This window comes from Rhizopus delemar, genomic scaffold, assembly GCF_000149305.1.
Source record: "Rhizopus delemar RA 99-880 supercont3.5 genomic scaffold, whole genome shotgun sequence".
Taxonomy (NCBI): Eukaryota; Fungi; Mucoromycota; class Mucoromycetes; order Mucorales; family Rhizopodaceae; genus Rhizopus; species Rhizopus delemar.
The window spans coordinates 101,544-127,084 of NW_027137831.1; the positions used below are offsets into that span (position 1 = coordinate 101,544).

The 25,541-nt window shown below is 39.6% G+C and overlaps 8 protein-coding genes across 8 annotated transcripts; 4 read left to right on the forward strand and 4 right to left on the reverse strand.

Moving 5' to 3' along the window:
• Positions 1–209: 209 nt before the first annotated feature.
• RO3G_06774 (uncharacterized protein) lies at positions 210–3,671 on the forward strand (the record flags this gene model as incomplete). The annotated part of the gene is made up of 11 exons (XM_067661364.1): positions 210–232; positions 294–474; positions 538–640; positions 696–809; positions 861–1,009; positions 1,060–1,327; positions 1,382–1,765; positions 1,823–2,279; positions 2,343–2,423; positions 2,472–3,116; positions 3,173–3,671. 11 exons carry the CDS (start codon positions 210–212, stop codon positions 3,669–3,671), a joined length of 2,904 nt encoding a protein of 967 aa, XP_067517465.1.
• A 1,160-nt stretch (positions 3,672–4,831) lies between these two features.
• RO3G_06775 (uncharacterized protein) lies at positions 4,832–9,348 on the forward strand (the record flags this gene model as incomplete). The annotated part of the gene is made up of 3 exons (XM_067661365.1): positions 4,832–6,041; positions 6,107–8,218; positions 8,360–9,348. The coding sequence occupies 3 exons, from the start codon at positions 4,832–4,834 to the stop codon at positions 9,346–9,348; spliced, it is 4,311 nt and encodes a 1,436-aa protein (XP_067517466.1).
• A 640-nt stretch (positions 9,349–9,988) lies between these two features.
• Positions 9,989–11,269, forward strand: RO3G_06776 (uncharacterized protein; the record flags this gene model as incomplete). The annotated part of the gene is made up of 1 exon (XM_067661366.1): positions 9,989–11,269. One exon carries the CDS (start codon positions 9,989–9,991, stop codon positions 11,267–11,269), a length of 1,281 nt encoding a protein of 426 aa, XP_067517467.1.
• A 534-nt stretch (positions 11,270–11,803) lies between these two features.
• On the reverse strand, positions 11,804–13,411 carry RO3G_06777 (uncharacterized protein; the record flags this gene model as incomplete). The annotated part of the gene is made up of 2 exons (XM_067661367.1): positions 11,804–12,767; positions 12,837–13,411. The coding sequence occupies 2 exons, from the start codon at positions 13,409–13,411 to the stop codon at positions 11,804–11,806; spliced, it is 1,539 nt and encodes a 512-aa protein (XP_067517468.1).
• Positions 13,412–15,008: 1,597 nt separating this feature from the next.
• RO3G_06778 (uncharacterized protein) lies at positions 15,009–15,179 on the reverse strand (the record flags this gene model as incomplete). The annotated part of the gene is made up of 1 exon (XM_067661368.1): positions 15,009–15,179. The coding sequence occupies one exon, from the start codon at positions 15,177–15,179 to the stop codon at positions 15,009–15,011; it is 171 nt and encodes a 56-aa protein (XP_067517469.1).
• A 1,896-nt stretch (positions 15,180–17,075) lies between these two features.
• RO3G_06779 (uncharacterized protein) lies at positions 17,076–17,923 on the forward strand (the record flags this gene model as incomplete). The annotated part of the gene is made up of 2 exons (XM_067661369.1): positions 17,076–17,577; positions 17,865–17,923. 2 exons carry the CDS (start codon positions 17,076–17,078, stop codon positions 17,921–17,923), a joined length of 561 nt encoding a protein of 186 aa, XP_067517470.1.
• A 2,085-nt stretch (positions 17,924–20,008) lies between these two features.
• Positions 20,009–22,068, reverse strand: RO3G_06780 (uncharacterized protein; the record flags this gene model as incomplete). The annotated part of the gene is made up of 3 exons (XM_067661370.1): positions 20,009–20,710; positions 20,809–21,715; positions 21,806–22,068. The coding sequence occupies 3 exons, from the start codon at positions 22,066–22,068 to the stop codon at positions 20,009–20,011; spliced, it is 1,872 nt and encodes a 623-aa protein (XP_067517471.1).
• A 1,276-nt stretch (positions 22,069–23,344) lies between these two features.
• RO3G_06781 (uncharacterized protein) lies at positions 23,345–24,396 on the reverse strand (the record flags this gene model as incomplete). Its single annotated transcript, XM_067661371.1, has 2 exons — positions 23,345–24,223; positions 24,391–24,396. The coding sequence occupies 2 exons, from the start codon at positions 24,394–24,396 to the stop codon at positions 23,345–23,347; spliced, it is 885 nt and encodes a 294-aa protein (XP_067517472.1).
• Positions 24,397–25,541: the final 1,145 nt, after the last annotated feature.

A 25,541-nucleotide genomic window follows, 5' to 3' on the forward strand; every position in this document is an offset into this window, starting at 1 on the left:
TGTTTAGTTGCGGTGTTGAAACGCTTTCCAAATAAGGCAAAAAATTAGCGAAATTTCAGAAAAGCGGAAAAAAGCCTCCTCGCTGTTTCATACATTTGCATCACTTAGTTCTTATACTCTGATGAGTTTAAAAATTAAAATTTTCATCCATAAAAAAAAACTGCTTTAAAAATCCTTTTCCTCCGCTTTTTTTTATTTGATCAGTCATCATGGGAGTTCCCGCATTCTTTAGGTAATTTAAAAAGCTTTAATTATTCACCAATAACTCGAGATTGATATTGATCTTTTCTTAGATGGCTTTCTGACAAGTTTCCTAAAGTTGTTACTCCTGCAATTGAAGAACGACCAAAGACAGTTAATGGCATGACCATTCCCGTTGATACAACCAAACCCAATCCAAATAATGAGGAATTTGATAATTTGTATTTGGACATGAACGGTATTATTCACCCTTGTTGTCATCCTGAGGGCAAGGTAAAAAAGTAATCGTCAACTGATCATTCGTTTTTATTAATCAACTTGATCTTATTTTTTTAGCCAGCACCAGCTACTGAAGATGAAATGATGATTGAGATCTTTACTTATTTGGATCGAATTGTTGACATTGTTCGACCACGTAAAGTCTTGTACATGGCTATTGGTAACGTTTCCTTCTTTTGCTTTAATTTATCTTTTGTACTGACATTCTTTTTTAGATGGTGTAGCTCCTCGTGCCAAAATGAATCAACAACGTTCCCGTCGTTTCCGTGCTGCTCAATTGGCACAAATTGAGCGAGATGCTAGCGAAAGAGTTGCCTATGAGCTTGCAGGTAGAAACTACTTTTTTGGTCATTTTAATATATACTTACATGATTTCTTAGCTATCGGCCAAGAGCACCAAATGGAGAAAAAGGAATCACACTTTGATAGTAACTGCATTACACCTGGAACACCTTTTATGGCTCACTTAGCCACTTGCTTAAGATATCATATAGCTTCTAAGCAAAACACCGATCCTTTATGGAAAAAGGTAAGACTTGTTGTGTGTATTTCACCTTTTATTCATAAACTACTTATTAGTTAAAAGTTATTCTTTCTGATGCAACTGTTCCAGGAGAAGGTGAGCATAAGGTGATGGAGTTTATTCGCGTAGAAAGATCTCGCTCTGAACACGACCCCAATACCTCTCATGTGATGTATGGGCTGGATGCTGATTTGATTATGCTTGCTTTGGGTACACATGAACCTCACTTTAAGATTATTCGTGAAGATGTTTTTGCCGATAACAAAAGAAAAAGCAACTGCACAAATTGTAATAGACGTGGCCATACGGCTGACAAATGTCCACGTAAGTTCGACATTGAAAGAAAAAATGTGAAAAGACTGACTTTTTTTTTGTTAGTCTCAGAAGACAGTGCAGCAGAACCGAGCAAAGATGATAACAGCAATTTGAAACCCTATGTTTTCCTTCATGTCAACATATTAAGAGAATATCTTGAATATGCGCTCAAATTTAATATTCCAGGAATTCCTTGGAATCTGGAAAGAGCTATCGATGATTGGGTTTTTATGTGTTTCTTTGTTGGTAACGATTTCTTGCCTCATTTACCCTCTTTGGAGATTAGAGAAGGTGCTATTAGTACCCTGAGTTTGTTGTGGAAAAAATGTATGCCAATGATGGGAGGATATATGACTAAGGATGGTGATGTCGATTTAAAGAGGGTGCAAGTTTTAGTATCAGAACTGGGCCATATGGAGGATACTATCTTTAGAGATAGAAAAGCAGGTAAACAAGAGATGAATGCTTTGCAAATAATTTATACTCAATTGGGCTTATAAACAGGTGAGGAACGCCGTGCTCAAGGTGCCAAGAGGAGAAAGCTAGAAAATGAGCGACGTGCAAATGAAGCAAAATCACGGGAAGATAACAGCTTTGCTGTGATGACTGCTGCACCTGTAAACAACCCCAATGCTGCCATGACAAACCGAGAAGTGGTAGCAAATAGAGCCGAGCTTCGATTAGCCAATTTAAGTGCTGCAGCTGCATTAAAAGCCCAAATGAATGAATCATCTGAACAAGAACCACCTATGGTACAAAAAGGAACAAAGAGAACTGCCGAAGAAGCTGGAGTTGACGATACTAATGATGAAGAAAATGAAGAAGACTCAAGCATCACTGAAGATGAACCTGATACATTTGATCCAGTTGAAGCCGGTAAAGCTATTCTTAAGAGAGTTGCTGATGAAAAGAAGCAAAAAGATGATGCTGCCCGTGAAAGGGAACCTGATGATGAAGTTCGGTAAGTTTTAGCAAAACTTTCCAGATTTGAAAATTAAATCAAGGGTTTCTTTTTTTTTTGTAGATTGTGGGAAAGTGGTTGGAAAGAAAGATATTATGGCACCAAATTCCGCTTGAATTTGGAAGAAAAAGATGAGATTAGAGAGTAAGTGATTACATTAAAGTAAAAAAGATGTTGCTAAACAGCTTTTAGGATCGTGAAATCGTACTGTGAAGGCCTTATTTGGGTATTCAAGTATTATTATTTGGGATGTGTCTCATGGTCATGGTATTACCCTTATTACTACGCTCCGATGGCTTCTGACTTTATCAATATTGATTCGTTTGATATCAAATTTGAAAAAAGTGCTCCCTTGAGGCCATTTGAACAGCTTATGGGCGTTTTGCCTGCCGCAAGTAGATCACATATTCCTGCACCATTCCATCCTTTGATGACAGACGAAAACTCGCCTATCATTGATTATTATCCTACTCACTTTGAGGTAGACATGGATGGAAAGAAGTGGGAATGGCAAGGTGTCGTAAAATTACCTTTCATTAACTCTGAACGTCTATTGGCTGCTATGGATACTGTGTATGATCAATTGAATGAAGAAGAAGTGCAACGCAATTCAGTTGGCCCAGCTGTGTTATACGTTAGCGAATCACACAAAGCATACAATTTTTTGAGTGATGTCTATACAAAGAGATCAAGCGACAAAGCTATATTAAATGCTAGATTAACAGATGGCTTAACTGGTGAGATTGATAAAGACCCTGAGTGTATTCCCAACAGTACTTTCTATTCACCACTACCAAATCATGATCTTCCTGATATTAATAATGATAAATCAATCAGGTAAAGAAAAAAGAAGGACTTTTTTAAAAAAATAATAATAACAAACGTGATTATAGTGTCACGTATGAACTGCCAAAGTTACCCGAAAGCTTTGTTTTTTCAACGCAACTGCTAAAAGGAGTCAAGATAGCAAATTCTCTAGGTTATGAAGATGTGCAACTTGCTACATTTGAAAAAATTGACAACCGTCATAAGTACCAAAATAATCGTGGATGGACACCTCAAATAAACCACATGGAAGAATACAGAGAACATCAAAATCAAAGATATTCAAATCGAGGTTATGGTGGTCAACACAGTTACGACAACGGTTACAACAATTTTAACGATCGCGGATATAACAATGACCGACGAGGTGGCTATCAAAACAGAAATAACCAAAGACGCGGCGGTGGCTACAGCGGAAATTATGGTGGAGGATATGGAAATCAAGGCAACAGTGGTGGCTATGGAGGAAGAGGAGGAGGTTACGGCGGTGGCTATGGTGGTAATTATGGTCGAGGCTATGGCGGCGGCTATGGCGGCGGCTACGGTGGAGGTTATGGCGGTCGTTAAAGAACCAGACTTTTTTATCCAATTTATTCTGTGAATAACTACTTCGTATATGAATGTGCCTATGATTTCAAACTGTAAAATAGTGCTTATTATCTAAATAAAAATGAAAGCAATATGCTTTTTCTAAAATTGTTTAAACGTGGACTTTGCTGAATCCATTCGTGTCAAAAATAAAGTATAATGGAAATTAAGGGAGACTATTTTAAGTTAATTGAAGATTAATTTGAGACTACAAGTTAGCAGTTTAGATGTTCCGATTTGCTATTTGCTATAGATAAATAGAAAAGAAAGGAAGAGCAGAAAGCAAAGTAGAAGCAATAGAGATCATCACTATATTAATCAATTTTCTCTCCTATTCTTCATTCACCTTCATCTTTATTGTTACTGCTTTTATTTATAAAAGCAAATGTTAATTCAATTATATATATATAACGCTCTATACTTAATATTTGCCTTTCCTCATTTCTTCCTCTTAGTATATTTGAGAAAATAGACTATATGGAGCATACAGACTGGCAGATGGTAAGATAAGAAGTCATAAAAAGGTTTCAAAAGGTGGTTTCACCAAATCCAATACAAATTGCTTTGTTTTCCTGTATAGACATCATACACAGTCAAGGCAACACGAAGAGTTTCTTATACAATGCTTTGGTGTCTTTTTGCTGGATGTCGTCAAAAGAAATTGCTTTCTAAAAGGGCTCAATTCGACGATAATCTTTCTCCTAACATGAGCTAACATAACGTGATCAAAATTTGAAATAGGAGCAGTTGAATTATCATTTCCGTTTAGCAATTATAGCATCGTTCTTAAAGGATTTAAATATTTTTAATCATGGCTTTCTCTTCAGATATTTAATGTTGGTTTAATAGTTACCTGATAGCAATAAGCTTCATATAGTTTTCATGGATATTCAATGTCCTGTACTATACAACGATAGGCTAAAATATTTAGAAACAAAAAAGGAGCCAACATTTACATGGATAGATCACTGGAATTACCATGTCCAAGTCGTTCTGTAAATTGACTCTGAATTTGTTGGGAAGTCGCTATTTCTTATACAGTCAGGCTGGTGGATATTGGCGGTTACAAAAAAAGTAATTGGCAGCTTTTTTTTCCGCTAATTTATAAAACCAACACTGATAATAAAACGTCTCTAAGTATGCCACCTGGCTCTATCAACCAAAACAATACGCCAAGCATATCAAATGTCCTTACCCAAGAGGAAACTACTGAATTGATTGCCCAGTTCGAACAACACCGTAAGGTCTTAAAATGCCCTCACTGTGAGAAACAGGGTCTCTTTCGACGAAACGGCCACACTAAGACAGAATCCCCGCAAGCTCTTTTCCGTTGTACCAGCTGCGGTAGTAGCTATAGAGCTATAACTATGAGATCCATTATACATTCTTGCATTTCTTCTTTGACACAGATCTCACCTACAGAGAATGTCGAAATTTCTAGACCCTCGCAAACAACTCCGACCCACCAGCTAGACTCACTTGGTAGTCAATCAGGTGACGTACAATCTCTTCTAAACATGATCCAGCGCCTTACGCAAGAGCTTGCAGCCGCCAGATCTGAAATTGAGCAACTCCGTACCACAACTATCCAGTTACAGAACCAGTTTAACCACGAAAGATTAACTAGTAACCAACCCACACCACCTGTAATAACAAATACTCAATCCTCCTTTGATATCCCTGAACCCACGCCAACAGCATCACCTTGGCGTAACCCCGACCAAGTACGTCGATTGAAAGAAAGCCTAATGCAGCAAAGACAACAGCGACGACAACAAAGACAAGAAGCCGCCGCCAGAATATTACAGCCACCCTCCGAGAATCAAGGCTTTAAGTACATCTATCTCCCCACGAAGGCCCGAGTACCCATTGGCCAACTTCGCTCCCGATTGCGTAAATTGGATATCAATAATAACCGTATCCTAGATATTCACTACCCTGATCGTAATGTCGTAGCCCTACTGGTGCACAATGATTATGCCGACGAACTTCGTTCCCACCTGCAACGTTTCAAGGTAACGCTGAAAGATGATTTTAATCCTTGTGATCCTAAAATCCTTCGTGACCCCCAATACGCTGACGCTTCTGACGAAGAACGAGCCAACCTCGCCTTTATGCATCATTGCAACCGTATGGAACGAGCTCTGAGATTCATACGTACCCCTGTTAAATTTGCTGTTGCAAGATATTTTTACGCCCAAGGATGGATCAGCAAGCAGACTTTACAGGAGAACCTACCCTCAAACCGACGTAACAACGAACCAGAGTCAGATCCGCTATGTTTCGAAGATGAGAACATGAGTACCACAGATGAATATAAGAACCAAGATCTTCCTTCTGATGAGGCCTGTATGAACGATGCCTTATCACTATGAGTAATATTACAATTTCACTTTTCAATACAACTGGTTTAGCTCGTCAAGCCATAGGCCCTATCCTTAATATAGTTCGATCGTCTTCTGTTCTCCTCCTTACGGAAACCTGGCTCTTAAATCCACTTAAGTATCCAACGCATTGGAAACAATACCATACATATGGTATTAAAACCCAACCTCTAGCTACCAAAGGTAGTCAAGGAATCAGTCTTCTCGTGAATCCTGACTGCAAGTATCATGTCCATCATTTTAGAACTGACGATACACCATTAAGTCAGTACAAATTGTCTTTTACCATTGCTAACGTCTTAATCCACTGTCTTTACCTACCTCCCCATCTGGATAACCAAACCGTCAATCAAGTTTTAAACTCTTTACCGCATACAACTAGCCACACTAATACGACTATTATCTGCGGCGACTTTAATGCTAGACTGGGATCTATTGTAGGGGACCACTCAACGAACTCCAGAGGCAATCTGATCATAAGCTGGATACAAAGAAACAATATCATCCTATGGAATCAAAGGTTGGCGTATGGACAATATACTTTTATGGCCCATCAGGGCAGTAGCATTATTGATCTATTTATGAGTACTACCGAGCTTACTGGATCCTCCATGAGAATTCGCCAAGATCTTTCATTGGACTCGAATCATAAATTAGTATCTCTTTCCTTTCAAATCAATGCCAGCATTCCACAACTCCCAAGGCACCCACGGATTATCTGGAATCTAGGAAAACTCAAGGACCGCAACAATCATGAAGTATACTTGCGTCGTTTTCAGGAGTTATCCCAGCCTTTATTGCAATACCATGAAAAACATTATTATCATATGAACAATAGACATTATGCGGTTGACTACATAGAAAAGCTCAATGCTGACCTTTGTCAGGCAATATATACCTCACTAGATGACAGTTGCGGGAGAGTTTCACACTCTACAGATCCATTACGCGACTTCTGGACTGACAAATTGCAAGAAGCTTACGACTACCGAGAACTCTGCTACAGGAAATGGAGAAAAGCATATGGGCTTAACAAGCTCCATTATTGGCTAAAGCACCAAGAAGCTAGAGCTACTCTACGTCGACTGATCGCCCAACTTCGCCGAGAAACTTGGGCCACTTTCTGTAAACAAATGGCATCTGAAGAATATACCAAGGCAATATCTAAGCTTAGCCGTATTCGCAAGAACCGAACTTTGAAACCCACTTTCTCCACTCCAGAGGGCCCACAGCATGCAGCTGAAATAATGGCTTCCTGCTTGGAAACTACTTTCTCAGGTGATCTTCTTAAAAACGTCCAACTTTACGAAATCGATACTCCTATTTTACCTTTTGAAATAGATTGCCCGTTCACCAGGGACGATATTAACCTCGCTATCCGTTCCCTACCAGTCAAGAAAGCACCTGGGATCGATCACCTGCGAAATGAAATGCTCCAACCAATATCTCATCTGCTAGCACCTATTCTCTTTCACCTCTTCCATATGTGCTGGGCTTGGTCATATGTCCCACAGACATGGCGCATTGCCCAGGTGATACCCATATACAAGAAAGGCTCACCATCAGATCCAGGTAATTACCGTCCAATTAGTATGACCACTATCTTTAGAAAGATCTTGGAACGCTGCATCCAGCACATTCTACAAACCGACGGACCACCTCTTGATATAGCCCAAGGTGGCTTTAGAGAATCCCGCAGCGCATTAGATCAGGCTTTGTGCCTCACAGAAATTAGTCACATACTGCGTACACACTACCATGTCAAGCCTGTCTTAGCATTTCTTGACATCAAGTCCGCATATGACACAGTCAATCGCAGTTTCGTATGGGACACTCTGAGCCGTTACGTCTCATCTCCCATGCTCAACCTGTTACGTTGCCTTTTTGACGATGTGCAAATCGAAATCCTTCTCTCTAATACGACCTCTCGTCGTTTTCACCCGAAAACAGGCGTGCTTCAAGGCTCTATCCTCTCACCGTATCTCTATTCCATCTACATAAATCAGCTTCCAGCCCAATTACGATCCCAGGCCATCACCACTGACATGTCGCCATTAGAAACGATACCGCTCCTAAACTGCTTACTCTATGCAGATGACGTGGTGCTAATAGCTGAACGTACGACTATGACTGGTCTGCTACGTAAGTGTGAAGAGCATAGCCTACAAATGGGGTACCGATGGAACCCCTCCAAATGTGTCATATTGGACAATCAGCTAGAACCTATACCATATACCATTTATAACCAAGTCCTGCCACAAGTAACCTCTTTTGCTTATCTAGGCGTACCATTTAAACCAGGGGGTTACCTAGACCCAGATGAATTGATTAGACGCAACTCCTCTAAAGCATTAGCCACGATGAACGTACTGAAGTCAATGGGCATTAATCCCTCTGGCTTCTCTAGGCTCCTTTCAACCAGATTTTACGCTCATATAGTTCGACCACAGCTTGAATATGGCTTGGCAATCAACCGCTTCACTAATACCCAGCTGAAATCCATTGAAGATGTGCAAGATACATGCATCCGTACGATCTATGGTGCCCGTGGAAACACCTCCACCAAAGTGATGCTTCACCTAGCTAAACTTCCCCTTATGGCAGATCGAGTTCACATTTTACAAGCACAGTTCCTTTACAGGTCCTTATGCTTACCTGACGATGCACTGTTATGCCGACTATTACCACACATTCGACACATTCGTGGACACCAATGGTTCCTCCTCTCAAAGACCCCTCTCTGGCAAAGCTTACCTTCTACAGGAGAGGAACTGGATAAGCACATGTTCAAAACAGCCAAAAAACGCTTCCTGCAACAATCTCTAGAAAAGCGCCAACAAAGTGGGCATTACAAACTTCTTTCAAGTTGCCGTAGATCCGTATCTTTGGACCCTATCTTATGGTTACCCATGTCCTATGCAGAACGTAGTCGATGTATACGGTGGAGGCTAGGTTGGTTACCTGGTGGAAAGCCGCATCCGTGTCCCAAACACCCTACACTCAAGTTCACACGCAAACACGCCATTACTTGCCTCAATATGCACCAACGCCTCTATATGCCTAAAACCATTACAGATCCTCTGTCGTTCCTTCTGAATATGCTTCCATCTCGCCCCTCAGTATCCTCAAATCTAGCACTCTCTTGGTCCCAACGCTGGCCAGTTATATGTTCAATATTACATGAACTGGATCAACTTCAACATGTCACAGCTATCCCCATTACTCACCCACATGGTCAGAAGCTCCTCGAATGGCTTAAACATTTCCTTTAGCTCCATCTTTTATGGCTCCACACATTTCTCCTCCCTTTACCTTTTTTACCCTTTATCCCAGAGGGGTTTTTTCATAACATCGACATCCTAACGGATTGACCTGGTCCGGGCGGACACTTATTTGTTTTTATTTTTAGCGCTCAATTGGACTTTCAATAAAGTATAACATTTAAACAAAAGTAATTGGCGATCACAGAAAAACGAAATTGGCCGTTGCAAAAAAAGTGAATGCCGATTAATAAAAATACAATTGTCGAGAGACGAGATGTACATTGTCGGTTAGTGCCAAACAAATTGTCATTCAAATACCAAATATAAAAAATAATACACTATGTGGAAAAATTATTCGCGCATTTTATAAAAAAAATTAGCGCACTTTTTATTTTATTTTTTTTTGTACAGTGCTTCCAAGAAGTAATGTCACAGCCAATCAAAATCAATGTCACTAGCCAAATAATGTCATTGGTCAGCCAAAATTGATGTCATTGGCCAATCAAAATCAATGTCATATTTTTAGAAATGTTGTCACTTGCGCCTGCTTAGAAATCAGGCACCATGATTCTTGGCATCTGAAAAATATAGACAGTGAGTGCATTTTTCCTTTTGTTTTTTTTTCTTTTTCAAAACTTTACGATTCAACATGAGTACGATATTTCTATATGAAGATGGACATGGGAATGTTGTTGATGAGAACGGTAGTCCTGAGCCCATGGACTACATTGTTGATCAGAATGAATTTATTGTTGAGACTATTGCTACTCACACAGAGTACTTGGGAAATGCAGTCCCCAATGAATCTTCTCTGACTTATCCGATGTTGGAAAAGCCAAAAAATGAAGATGTTCATATGAAGGAGGCAAAACCAAAACGAGAATATGTGCGCTATACAGTTCAGGATAAAGTTAGGTTTTTCGATCTGAAGATTGAAAAGTGTATGACTGCAGCAGCAGCAGCAAAGCAGTTGGGCATTCACCCTCGAACAGCTTATAGATGGGTGAGCCAGTACAATGCGTGCCCTGACGGTATTTTTGATAGCTGTAAAAAAGTAGGTCGTAAGTGTATCTTAACTAAAGAACATAAAACGACTGTTATCAACTTCATTGATGCTAATCCCTCTGCTACTGTTATTGAAGTAACTGAGCATTTATTGAAGCAATTTCATGATCTAAAAGTATCACGCAGCACTGTTAATAACTTTATGAGACGTGAATGCAACCTTTCGTTGAAAAAAGCAGAATTTCATTCTATTGAGAGAAACAGTCCAGCAAAGATTGAAGAGAGGCACAATTGGGTTTGCAAATGGGAAAATACAGACATGAACTTTCTGACGAATTGCGTGTTTCTTGATGAGTCTGCTTTTGATATAAATATGAAACGTTCAAGAGCCTGGTCCAATAAAGACACTCGCGCTATTGTTACCAGGCCGACTACAAGAGCAAATACAACATCTATACTGGGTGCTATTTCTGCCTCGGGTTTGATTACCGTCGGCGTAAAAAAACCTAGACCTGCGAAGAAGAGAAAAGCTGATGGATACATAAGCTCAGGGACTGTTACTGGTCACTATATCAGTTTCTTAAAAACGACACTCGATGAAATGGACAAACGCCCACATATGAAAGGCTATCATATTGTTATGGATAATGCACCAATTCACACCCATGAAAACATAAAGAAGTATATTGAGTATCGAGGATATAAATGTGTCTATCTTCCTACTTACTCTCCTGAACTTAACCCAATTGAACAATTCTGGGCAGTGGCAAAGAGTAAGGTCAAGCGTCATAGATTTTTGCAGAAAGACACTTTGTCCAAGAGAATTACAGAAGCCTGCAACAGTGTGAAGCAAAGTCATTTCAAAGGATTCGTCTCGCATTCTTATCAGTGTTGGGACAAATGTCGAAACAGACAACCTATGTAATGACCCAAAACGGTGAGTGGCAAGACCAAAAAAAAAAAAAAAAAAATCATAATCGTTTTTGTCTTATTCTTCGTTCCTGATTTTTTTTTATCCTTAGCGAAACTGGAACCTGTTCGAATGGATCTATCGGATTTAACAGGACAATTTAATACGCAAGTATGTTTGGAAATTGTTAATGATTTTGAAAGGCAAACGTTTCAATTCCCTTCAAGTCGATAATGAGTTACTTTTCGTTCCATTTACAAAGTTTAATTGACACAATGTCATATTTATACTGTAATGACGTTTGGCTTTGGGAATGAACATGATCAGGAAAGAATTCTTTGAAATTTTTGAGATAGATCTTGTGAACCAAATTTTTCATGACAATCATTGAAACTTATTTGACTTTCTTTTAGTTTCATTAGACGTGGTCATTTTTATTTTATCGGACGGTAGGTTGAATTTTTTTTTTTTTTTTGAAAGAGAGAGAGAGAGAGAGAGAATTTATTTCAAACAACCCAATGAATTTCGAAATAAATGATTTTTTCTTTACTAACACTGGTATGCTTCCTTGGTAATGGCTTCGATCTTTCGATCGTTGTTTTTTCGTAATCCACTGGTCATGAGTCCTGTCATATCAGTAAGAATATTGTTCAAAGGAACGTTGCCAATAATTTGCAATTCGTTTCCCAGCTCCTGTATCCTCCGGATGAAGTTGTCCACAGTAGTTCCTGTTGTACAAGATCGAATTGTTTCCAGATCATCCGACTTGATCAAAGCTTTGACACCATTACATACGACTTGCGTGGCAATTTTTTGAAAAACCATTGACGTCAACTTCTCTTGAGACATACTGTGCTGAGTTGAGTCTTGATCCGAGAGAGTCCAAATCGTGCATGGTTGAAATTCAAGCCTTGAACCAAAATCCGATGATGCTCGACAGCGGGTATACGTAGAGAGATGGTGAAATTTGGATCGAATTTGCTTGAGCTGGTATAAGAACGGCATCGTTTGCGATTCACAGCAATGGTCGCCCGTCATCAAATCAAGAGCTTGCTGTCGGGATTTCTTATCCAAGAATATACGCGTACCAGAGCAGAGTGTGAAATGACTTGTCTCAGGTCCTAGGTTCACCGAAACTTGGTCAATTCGCAAGCTGGAAGTTATCAAAAGATCGCAGGCTCGGCTAGAAATGTGGAGTTTATTTTGGCCATTTTCCATCGATAACAGCAAAACCACGTGCACGTAACCATACGGCGTTTCACTGGTCGGAAATGTGGAAGAAGCAGGCGTGAACCGACGTTCGTGATGAGCATCATCCAATGCGTATCGGCCATAGGGTTCAACTGTGTTGACAAGAAGGAACTGGGAATTGCTATCAAGGATAGCACCAGCCAACAATTGAGAGCATACGTATCGCATTTCAGGGTAAAGAAGCCAATCTTTGTTCAATAAAACGCCATCTTCCTTGGTAAACTCCACATAACGGTTTCTTAACAAATGCTTGCCCATTTTTCTAAAAAGAAATTAAAGATCAGTCGATTTTCAAATGACAAAAACATACAAGACACAAAATTTGACTTACAATTTCATTAAAGCAGCTTGTAAAAGTATATCCCCATCTATTGCTTCAAAGCTATGGCTGGGCGACACCCTCAACGGCATATACCACATACCAGCATCCGGATCTTCCATTATTGCGCTTGCAGTAGTTGGAGAAGCTAAGAAGTGATATTGTCGAGCAGGTGCCGAGAGAGTGATAGGCGCCCAGCGACCCAGTCTGGCGATAGACAGCTTGTCCACTTTTGTTTCTTCGGTTTCAGTCAACGCATCGCAAGTTGCCAAAATGGTGGATTCATAGTCCAACCACTTCCTTTTCTTTGATGTTAACGTTGATTGCGTGAGACATGTTGCTGAAGCACCGTCGAACTGTTCACTTGCAGGGACAGCAATGTCGTGAGCGCTCAGTTTACCGGATTCCACGAGGTCGTCAGATGAGTTACCACCACTGCTGTTGCTGGGATGAATGATTTTTTGATCTGCAGGAAGTGAAATGCAAAGACCGTGAACTGCCAGATGATTTCTGAAACCAACAGTTGACTTGTATAGGCGGTCACAAACAGGGCAACAGAACCCATCTGCTACTTTTTCAACCACCATTTTGCCTATGTACAGTAGCCGCTCTATTTAAGGGTATTCGATTTAAGGGTATTTTCTATTTATGGGTGTATATCTAAAGAACAACATAGATCCCCAGCATAAATACCACTATACCACTATTCTGTTTAAGGGTGCAACGCAAATATTTTTTACCACTAAATAGAAAAAGTTTTTATAAGTGATAGTTTTTTTGGAGCACTCTAACAATAAATTTTTTACTTTATAAAATAAGATCGAAGATCTGTTTGCTCTTTTGACTTATTTAATTCAGCCAATCTCATTCGAATTCGGCTGTGTAATTTACGATTAAGATCGTCTAAAGGAATTTCGTACATGAAAATAGTTTCATAGGCTTCTCTCAACCGCTTTTTACACTCTACTATATCGACACGCTGCTCATCTTGCTCTGTATTATCATTTTCTTCTGTTTCATCTATGTTGCCTTCTGCCGTTTCTTCATTATTAGTAGTGCTTGTTGTATAACATACTATCATCTCGCTTTCATCTGCTTCAAGGTTCAACTGGCTAACATCAGTAAATTTGTTGTCAAAGTTCCTGGGGAGATCTGGGAGCATTCCATTTATTGCTTCTGGTTTTACTTTAAGCCATTCATTAGCTAGAAAAACCATAGCCTGAGCTTGATCCATTTTGTAAACATTCGGATTATCCAACTTTTTACTGATATACAGACATAAAGCACGATCGTACTGCTGGGCTCGGAAGTGTGCCTTAAAGTTGTCAATAATTCCTGCGTATACAAAATACTAATGAGAAAACTGTAAAACAAAAAGACAGTTTATATAGCATTTTATCAAGAAATAATAGGTTACCTGTATCAAGAGCCTGTAACTTTCTAGTCGTTTTTGCTAGTAGAAATATCAATTTAATATTGTTGAGCAGAATTCTTGTTTTATGAACGGATGCATTATCCAAAAGAAGAGCAATTTTTTCGATTCTGTCTTCCAAAGGCAACATTTAACTTTTTCGCGTATGTTGTCATCCAAGCATTAGTAGAATAATGGTATTCAATTTCATGTTTTTTTTTCCAATTGCAATCATGGACAACAAATTAGCTCTTGTGTTGTCCGATAACAATTGGGCGCCCTTTGTAAGTCCCATCCGAGTTACAGAGCAACTCAACTGTCAGACATGTTTTACTATTTTTAGACCATCAAGCAGCTCGGAACATATGGTTATTCTTGGTGGTTGCTGGTAATATAAGCCTGTTTCATCAAAGTTCATGATATTTGCAGGATCACATGGCCCAAGAAGTTCTTCTATCTTCCTCAATTCGTTCTGAATGTTTTCAGAAGTAATGTCTACCGAGGCACTTTCACTATGCATTGGCCTGCATTTTACTCCAATTCGCTTAAAAAGTTTGGTGAGCCATCTAGAAGAAAATGAAATTTCATTTTCAAGGATTCTATACTTCACTCAAGCAATAGGTCTTACACATCGAAGGATTAAGTCTCGATTGACTGGTAGATTGTTATTATTCATGTCTGCAACAAACTTTACTACTTCATCATCAAGTTGAGAATAACGTGTTGTTTTTAGACTTTTGCCATTATTGACAACATTATTACTATATAACGTTTCAGCATTTTTGAGAATGTTTGATATAGTCTGTTGGGAAAGTGGTTGATAAATTGAATTTCTTCATAGCCCATTCACCTAATTCTGTTTGATTAAGCTGGCCAGTAGCATTTTGATCCAAAAGCTCAATTTTTTGAGAAATAGAAAGGCATACACGTTCATTATTAGACATTTTTTTATCGATAGAATTTATTGTATCATATATTTATTCTCATCAAAATTATTTTGAGTCTACAACTCGTATATTATCCTTCCAGCAATTTTGACCAAGTCTTAAGCAAGTTTTGATTTGTTCTTACACAATTACCAAATCTATACCAACCGACAGTGGTCTATGTGGAAACACGTTGTACAAATATGTCTATAATGTAGTTACAATACGTATTAAGTGATTTCATTTGTTAACAGCCACGTATTTCGATTTAAGGGTATTTTCTATTTAAGGGTGGATAATCCAAAAATTTTGACCACCCTTAAATAGAGCGGCTACTGTATTCAAAGTTCTCAAAATGCAGCCAACAACATATCAATGTCGATCGAAAACAATAAACAACAGTCTCAGGATCAACAGTCAGCAAGAGGATTTATTGAAAAACTAAATGATGACATTTGTCAAGCAATATGTATATCACTGGATAACATTTGTGGACGCATATGCCAACAAACCGACCCATTAAAGGACTTTTGGACAGCGGAAATGAGACAAGCATACGAGACTAGAGAATACTACTATAGGAAATGACATAAAGCATACGATCTGAATAAACACCATTCCTGGTGACAGCATCAACAAGCACGTACAAAGCTGAGGCGTCTTATTCACCAACGTCGTCGAGAAAACAGGCGTAGGTTCTGTCATCAGATGGCAATTGGGGAGTACACAAAAGATATTTCTAAACTCAGTCATATCCGTAAACATCGCACCCTACGACCAACATTTTCTACACCTCAAGGTCCTCAGCATGCTGCAGACATAATGGCTTCACATCTAGAGAATATCTTTTCGGAACAACTACTAAGGGAAGTACAAAGAAACAATATTCATAATCCAATTCTACCCTTTGAGATAGAGTGCCCAATTACTGCAGAGGATATACAAGAAACCATTAGAAACTTACCAACAAAGAAAGCGTCTGGCGTAGATCACCTCCGGAATGAAATGCTACAATCTATACAACATCTTCTGGTACCACTCCTTCTTTCGCTCTTCCGTTTATGCTGGATGTGGTCTTACACCCCGCAATCTTGGCGTGTTGCTCAAGTTGTCCCGATATATAAAAAAGGTTCCACCAACGAACCGAGTAACTACCGACCTATCAGTCTAACTTCTATCTTTAGAAAGATCTTGGAACGTTGCATACAATATGGCTTGCAAACTAACGGATCACCACTTGACATTGCACAAGGCGGTTTTAGAGAATCCCGTGGTGCGATCGACCAAGCTCTTTGCCTTGCAGAAATCTGCCATATATTGCATTCACATTATCATACCAAGCCCGTACTAGCCTTTCTGGATATAAAACCCGCCTATGATACTGTCGACAGGAACTATATATGGGAGGTCTTACAGCCTTATATACCACCTTCACTCCTAGGTCTTCTACGCAACTTGTTTGATGAAGTCCAGATAGAAGTGCTCCTCTCAAATGTAACTTCTAGGCGTTTCCATCCAAAGACTGGAGTACTCCAAGGATCTATCCTCTCGCCCTACTTTTATTCGATATATATAAATCAACTTCCGGTATATCTACGCCATCAAGCCATAGAGGATGATACACCTCCATTATATTTAGCACCACTCTTGAATTTCTTACTTTACGCGGATGATGTGGTTTCGATAGCCAACAGATCCACAAGGGTTTACCTACTACGAAAATGCGAAGAACATAGTATACAAATGGGATACTGGTGGAATCCTTCAAAATGCATCATTTTGGATAACCAACCACAAACAATAGAATAGGCGATCTATGATCAAGTTCTACCGCAAGCGACAACGTTTACTTTCCTAGGGATACCCTTCAAACCAGGCGGCCACCCTGATCCGGAGAAGCTTGTTCAAAGCAATATGTTCAAAGTCATGTCTACGATGAATGTCCTATCTTCTATTGGGGTAAACCCATCTGGATTCTCCAAGCTCCTATGCTCTCGATTTTATGCTCAAATAGTTCGGCCACAAATGGAATATGGCATAACTATCAACTGCTTCAATCACACTCAGCTGAAATCCTTAGAAGAGGTACAAGACAAATGCATATGTAAGATCTATGGTGCGTCTAGAAAAACATCTACCAAGGTGATGTTCCATTTGACTAAGTTACCCATAATGAAAGAAAGAGTAGCTATTCAGCAAGCTCAATTCCTCTTTCGTTTATTATCTTTACCCGAGAACACACTGCTGTATCACTTAATGCCACACATACAGCACACAAGAGGTCATCAATGGTATAGACTATCAAAAATTGCTCTGTGGAGATTGATGCCGCCGACAATAACCGACTTAGATACCCGAGACTTTAGAGCAATAAAAAAGAATTTCCTCCACTCTGACCTAGAAAAACAGATCCAAGGTAAGAACTCCAGACTACTATCCAGCTGTCGACCAACAATCACTTGACCCTATTTTGTGGCTACCAATGACTCATGAAGAAAGAAGTCGATGTATACGATGGCGCCTTGGTTGGTTGCCAGGTGGTGCTCCCAAACCCTGCCCTTACCATCCCAACAACAACCTGTCAAGACGTCACGCCATCAGCTGCCTAAATATGCATCGCCATCTCTGCATGCCTGAAGCAATAGCTGACCCTATATCTTTCCTTTTGAATATGCTTCCGACACGTACATTTGTTCCCTCTAGTATTGCTTTGTCCTGGACCTGTCGATGGCCCGTTATATGTTCTATCATCCATGAATTAGATCAACTACAACACTATACAACCATTTCGTGCAAGACACCTCATGGCCAAAAACTAATTGAATGACTGAAACAATCTAACTAACTTCGTATGCTTCTCTATGCATCCTACTTTCCTTTCTCATTTTTTACCCTTGAACCCAAAGGGGTTTTTTCTAAAAATCAAACCTCCAAACGGATTGATCTGGTCCAGGCGGACACTTATTTGTTTTATTTTTTTAGCACTCAGTTGGACCTTTAATAAAATATAACGTTTAAACAAATACAATTGTCGAGAGATGAGATGTACATTGTCGGTTAGTGGCAAACAAATTGTCATTCAAATACCAAATATAAAAGATAATAATACTAGGTTTAGTCCATTGCACTTAATCATACGGTGGTTAACTGAATTACTACGTAGCGCTTTGCTTTTTGCAATGTTTTCGAGGAGTTGAAATTTAAAATAGTAAATATTTTATTCTAGATAGCCAATACCACAAACAATGATGCCCCAATTAGCTCTTCATTGAGTGTGCACCATAGATAGCCAATACCACAAACAATGATGCCCCAATTAGCTCTTCATTGAGTGTGCACCATAGATAGCCAATACCACAAACAATGATGCCCCAATTAGCTCTTCATTGAGTGTGTATCATAGATAGCCAATACCACAAACAATGATGCCCCAATTAGCTCTTCATTGAGTGTGCACCATAGATAGCCAATACCACAAACAATGATGCCCCAATTAGCTCTTCATTGAGTGTGCACCATAGATAGCCAATACCACAAACAATGATGCCCCAATTAGCTCTTCATTGAGTGTGTATCATAGATAGCCAATACCACAAACAATGATGCCCCAATTAGCTCTTCATTGAGTGTGTATCATAGATAGCCAATACCACAAACAATGATGCCCCAATTAGCTCTTCATTGAGTGTGCACCATAGATAGCCAATACCACAAACAATGATGCCCCAATTAGCTCTTCATTGAGTGTGCACCATAGATAGCCAATACCACAAACAATGATGCCCCAATTAGCTCTTCATTGAGTGTGCACCATAGATAGCCAATACCACAAACAATGATGCCCCAATTAGCTCTTCATTGAGTGTGCACCATAGATAGCCAAAACAAGAAGAGAAACGGCAAAAAAGGTAACTATTCCAAATCTGTATATAAGGCAGTTAAACATATTATCAATGCTAAATAAATACTGTTTTAATAAAATACCTTGACAATTTATATTTAACGTGAAACGATGTTTACTTACTTTTATTTTCATGAAATAGATTTATACAATAGATGAATCTGTTTCTGTGGTAATTAATATGCCTACATTATAACCTGGTGAGTCCATGATTAAGATGGTGAAAAAAAAATTTTTGAGCTAGTCCCAATTTTTAGTGAGAAATGTTCCGCGCACCATAAAAATTCGCAACAAAATTTTTAACAATGTGACGTAGACAAATGACTTCCTTATTATTTGGTTGTTTTTCATCGTTCAAGCGCCTTCAAAGCTGCATACAGCTCATGCTTTTACTTAAAGGAGAGAGTAACTCCCTCCTTAAAACCTGATTCATGTTCTCCATTCATCAGTGCATAAGTTTAATACATTTAATTTAATCTATGCTAATAAAAAAAAAATCTGTGCGAATCAATGGTGCGCGAAGAAAAAATGTTGTCCGTACAATTACCCAAAAAATAAATTAGTACGTTTAAACACAGATTTTTATTAAAACCTCTATTGGGCGCACGATTATAATATTATATCTTTTCCGCCCGAGGCAGGTCAAAAGGGAAGGAAATTGGTAACTAAAAAGCCCTTTTGGGATCAAGGGTAAAAATGCTGTTGAAAGAGTGAATGGGATCAAGTGTAAGATACACTAGTGAGAAGAAATAAATTAGTAATTAAATTTTTTTATTATTATTATTATTTTGCAATAATCCATGTGAGCACATAATAATATGAATATTGGATTGCCCGGGTCAGATCAAAGAGGAGTATACAAGAAACTAAAAACCTTTTGCTAGTCAAAAGGGAAAAAAGAGAAAGAAGGGGAGAGGAAAAAGAAAATGTATCTTCAAATACTAAATCAATTGTTGCATATCCAAGCTACCAACTTGGTACCAAGTGGGGGAGATTCAGGAGGGATTTTACCATGATGCATATAGTCGAGTTCGAATAAGATTTGGCAGATAGCAGGCCATCGAACGGTCCAAGCAGGATTTGTAGAGTTCGCATTAGGAGACATGAGTTTCTTGCGTTTGTTGGGTAGTTGATTCAACAGAAACGATAGAGGGTCGGCTACAGTATGAGGCATTTGTAAACGGAGGTGCGTATGTAGACATTCTGTGGCATGGGAACGAGTGAGCATGACATTGGAATGATAGATACACGGTTGTGGTATACCACCAGGTAACCAACCAAGACGCCAGCGTATGACTCGGCTGCGTTCAGCATAAGTCATCGGTAGCCAGAGAATCGGATCTAGACCTAGATTTGGGCGGCAAACAGAGAAGAGGACCGAATTAGACGTACTACGCCTTGTATCAAGGTTGTCTTCAAGATATGTTTTGTAGATAGCCTTGAAAGCAGAGGAGTTAAGTTCATCAGGATCATAGGAAGCAGTGCACCGTTGCCATACAGTCGTCTTCGAAGGTTTATACCATTGAGAGTGACTAGCTGAGGTACGCAGATAAGGTAAATACCGGGACAAGAGAGTATCATCGGGAGCGTCAATTGATCGAAGCAGGAACTTGGCTTGTAATTTTTGAACACGTTCCTTCATTGTTGGCTAGTTTACTAGATGCAACATCACCTTGATCGATGAGCGAGAGCCTCCGCCGAATATCCGTCGAATGCATTTTGTTTGGCAAGCATCTAGTTTTGTACCTGATGGGCAGGGACGGAGCTAATAGCGAGGCCATATTCAAGCTGGGAGCGGACAATTTGCGTATAGAAACGTACAGAGAGAAGACGGTCAAAGCCTTTATTGTTAACACCAATGGTTGTCATTTGATTCATGGTCTGGAGGGCTTTGTTCACATTATCTTGGATAAGCTGAGCGGTATTCACATAACTACCGGGATTAATGGGGATGCCTAAGTAGGAGAAGATGCCTTGACGCGGGATTGTGGTACCATACAAGGAATATGCTTGCGTATCCGAGGAAGGAGCTAGAATGGCACATTTCAAAGGATTCCATCGATAACCTAAACGGTGGCTATGGTCTTCACATTGCTGTAAAAGCATAGCGAGATCTTGAGGAGCAGCTATTAGGACCACATCATCAGCATACAAGAGACAGTTGATAGATTGAGCAAAGTGACGGGTGTCAGTTGAAGGGACTTCCTCGATAGGCTGGGTACGTAGTAATGCTGGTAGTTGATTGATGTAGATGGAATACAGAAATGGTGAAAGAATAGATCCTTGCAGTACTCCAGTGGCAGGCGAAAATCGGTAAGAAGTAGCATTCGACAGAAGGACTTCAATGTTTATTTCATCAAAGAGGTTGCGTAGAAGGGCAAGTAATGGTGGTGATACCGAAGGTTGGAGAGTTTGCCAAATATGGTCACGATCAACTGTATCGTATGCCGATTTAATGTCGAGGAAGGCAAGGGTTGGAGTGATACGGTGGTGTTGGCGGAGGATTGAATAGGTTTCAACCAGACAGAGGGCCTGATCAAGGGTACTACGTGATCGACGAAATCCGCCTTGAGCGATATCAAGAGGGAGCCTTTCCAATTCTAGATCAGGTGCGATGCATTTCTCCAATATTTTGCGAAAGGTGGATGTCAAGCTAATAGGACGAAAGTTAGCAGGATCAGAAGTAACGCCTTTCTTATGGATGGGGATAACTTGCGCCACCCGCCATGAAAGAGGAGTATACGCCCATTGCCAGCATAATCGAAAGATATACAATAGTAAAGGAGAGAGCATCTCAATAGTGAAGTGGTCCACACCAGGCGCCTTGCGTCGAGGAAGTTGTTTGATTGCTTCATTTATACTGTCAAGGTCAATTGGGCAGGTGTTCACATCAAATGGAGGTGAAGTTGTGTCATCAGGTGAAGAGCTTGATTGCGTAGACGTATGGGGATCGGTTCGATTTGGGAGCAACTCACCAGAAAATATCTTTTCCAGATGATGGGCCATGGTATCTGCTGCATGTTGGGGGCCTTCAGTGGTCGAAAAAGTCAGTTTAACTGTCCGATTTTTTCGAATTCGACTAAATTTTGCTATAGCCTTGGTGTAATCGCCCTGTGACATTTGATCACAGAAATGTCGCCATGTTTCTTTACGCCTTCGAGTCACAAGTCGTCGTAACGCTGCCTGGGCTTCTTGATGTTGTAGTCAATATCGGAAACAGTTTAATCCACGAGCTTTCCGCCATTTCTTGTAGTAGTATTCCTTGCGATTAAACGCAGCTGTCATTTCGTCGGTCCAAAAATCCTTAAGATATTCATCCGCTTGAGGTAATCGCCGGCCGCACACTGAGTCGAGGCTCGCAACTATAGTATCGCAGAGATGGTCATGTAGGGAATCTATGTACTGACAAGCTTCGGATCTATCACGAAAAGAAAGTGATGAATGTGGTGGTAGAATTAGGGATAATTTTTTAATAAATATATCCCTATATGTATCACGGCTTTTCAGGTGTTTGAGTTTCCCGATATTCCAGGTGATTCGTTGAGGGCGCGAGAGATCATTAGGATCTTGAAGATGTGATGGAAGATAAAATGTCATAGTCATAAACTTATGATTGGAGTTGAGTGATAGATCATCGCGGATCCGAAGGGTTGGCATTTCTAGTTCAGTGGTACTAAAAAAGAAATCGATGATACTGGTGCCCTGGAAGGTATAAGAAGTAGGTTGACCGTAAGCAAGGCGTTCGTTCCACAGGATAAGATTATTGGCAGTCATCCAATTGGAGACTCTGCGGCCGAAGGCATTTGTCAGTGTATCACCGGTATGGTTGCCCATGCGAGCATTGAAATCGCCACAAAGAATAGTAGTAGTAGTATTGGAGATATGCATTGGTAAAAGATCTAGTATTTGGGATACATCGTCAGTTTCTAGAGAAGGTGGTAAATAAAGGCAATGGATTAGTATTTTGGAGCAGAGAATAATTGATAACGAATACTTAGCCAATAATGGATGTTCATGTCGGACGTGATAGATAGGTAGCTTGCACTTTGGGTTTACCAGGAGAGCGAGACCAAGGGTACCACGGTGGACATTATACGAGTTAGCTGGTAAGCCATACGTGTGGTATTGGGACCAGGTAGTGGGGTATCGATTTGGAGAGAGGAGCCAGGTTTCAGTGATAAAGAGGAGATCCGAGGTTTGAGATAGTTGAAGAATAGGACTAATGGCCTGTTTGGGCAGACCTGTTGCATTAAATAAAGAAATTCTTAAAGGATTCATTTATTTAATGCTGGGAAGAAGGTGGGGTTGCGGCACTGATGACATGGGAGAATTGGGTGGATGAAGCATCAAACATGTCCATATCAGTATCGTCGTGGGTTTCCGTTGTGGTAGGGTCCTGTTCGGCAGTTGTCTCAGTTTGTTCGAAGATGAACGACAATTTCGGGTTGTGGTTATTAACAATAGAATCAAGTTTCGATTTGGAGATCCATTGTTGCTCGTAGAAAAAACGTACAACAGCGAACTTCACCGGTGCGCGAATATGTTGGAGTGCTCGCTCGATGCGAGTGGTTTGAAGTTCTGTAGCAATGGTGTCACGTTCATCTTGAGTCATGGTAGAGTATTTGGGGTCCGCCAGAATTTCACCACTAGAAGGGTTGAAGTCGGCTTTGATCGTGATGTTATGGTGGTGGATAAGTTCAGTGAATTCCTTTTCATAATCATTATGAATAAGGATAGCCACAGTGTTGCGAGCGGGATAATGAATGTCGAGGAGTCGAGCATTATTAACACCAAGTTTTCGGAGTGTAGTACGTAATGTACCCACAGGGATACGGGCCTTCGTTGGAAGGTATAGGTATTTAAAACCTTGGTTCAAGGAAGGAGGGTGGAAGATACGGGCAGCAGCGGCTTCACGCTGTATACGACGTTGCTCGCGCTGTTGGGGCGATGGTTGCTTAAGTGCATTGACTCTTGCAGTGTTGTGCCAGGGTGCATCTGGGTAAGCGGTTGGTCGGTTATGAGATTCTTGTGGAGTTGGAAATTCCGTAGCATTGGCTGGTGTTGTTGGAGTCGGGATGCTGTTTATACGAGCTTGGAGATGTTGGATCTCAAGACGAGCTTGTGAGAGCTCCGAGGTCAGTTTTTCCACAGTTGCGCACAACTGTTGAATGAGATTGGCTTGGGATCGTTCGAGGATGGCATTCCCTTATATTAGCCCCAAAAATGACGAAAGCAAAAATTAAAATTAAGTCACATTAGCCCCCTCCCCCCAAAAAATCTATAAGTTGTAAATTACTTCATTTTTTTTTCGCGTTTTTTATTCATCACTTTCATTTAAAAAAAGTTTTATTAACATGTCTACTTCATCAACTCAATTTTATTCAGCAAATGTTTCCGATTTCAAAACAATGAAAGTTGACAAAGCTATTTGGGAGGTTGAACTCAAAAAATTAGAAGATTCTACCTGTACACATTGGACAAATAAAGGATTTAAAATTAAAGAAATTGTGAGCTCAATATTACTGAATCCTCCTCAGTTGGTCGTAACAAAACATTCTTGTGGAGTAAGAAATACACTTGCCATTGTGGACCAAATGTCTATGTATTTAAAGCAAGTGGAAACCATCGACCCATTCAAAAAGAATCCAAAAAAATTGGATGTCCTGCGTGTATCATGGTAACTTGCTACCGCTCAGACTCTGACTTTGTCATTTTTGAACGAAAAAACACGCACAACCATGTTCCTGGAACTTACGCGGATTTAAAGTTCATGTCACTTTCAGACACCCTTAGTGTTGTATAATTGTAATAGTAATTGAAAGAAAGGTAGAAACAAAGATCGAACAACAGTGTGAGTACTTTTTGAGACTGATCTTTATTTCAATTTTAAGTTAAAGTAAAAATTATTCTTATTGAAGGCTGGTATTTATATCTTATTGAGTGAGTGGCTTGATATCTTCTACTATAGGCGTTCTTCTAATGATCAGGTACTTTAGCAAATGTCATCTATAATTATGATTATGAAAACTTTTCATTTGTTCTTTTGTATGTCTGTCATAGATTATCTTTTATTCTGGGAATTCCTCACTGATCTGAATAACGTTATTTTACGCGTTATTTCAATTATGTGAAAGATTAGCAATATTCCTGACATTGGATTGGATTTTGTTATTTTAGTTGATACCTCTTCTTATCAAAGAACTCTCATGAATACAATACATATTCTAAGAGAACATGTTTGGTTGGAATTGATTATATGATCTTATATAAATAAATTTATATTCTATTTTATTTTAATTAAGATCTTGTATTAAGATTTATATTCATCAATGTCAACTACAAACAGCTACTGTTCTACAAAACTTAGAAGAAAAATAAAGGCTTTTTTGTAATATGGGTTTTCAAGAAGAAAAATTAGATTTTGTTTGCTTCAAGAAACAGATGAAAGTGCTGAAGAGCGAGACAAACTGTTTCATTTC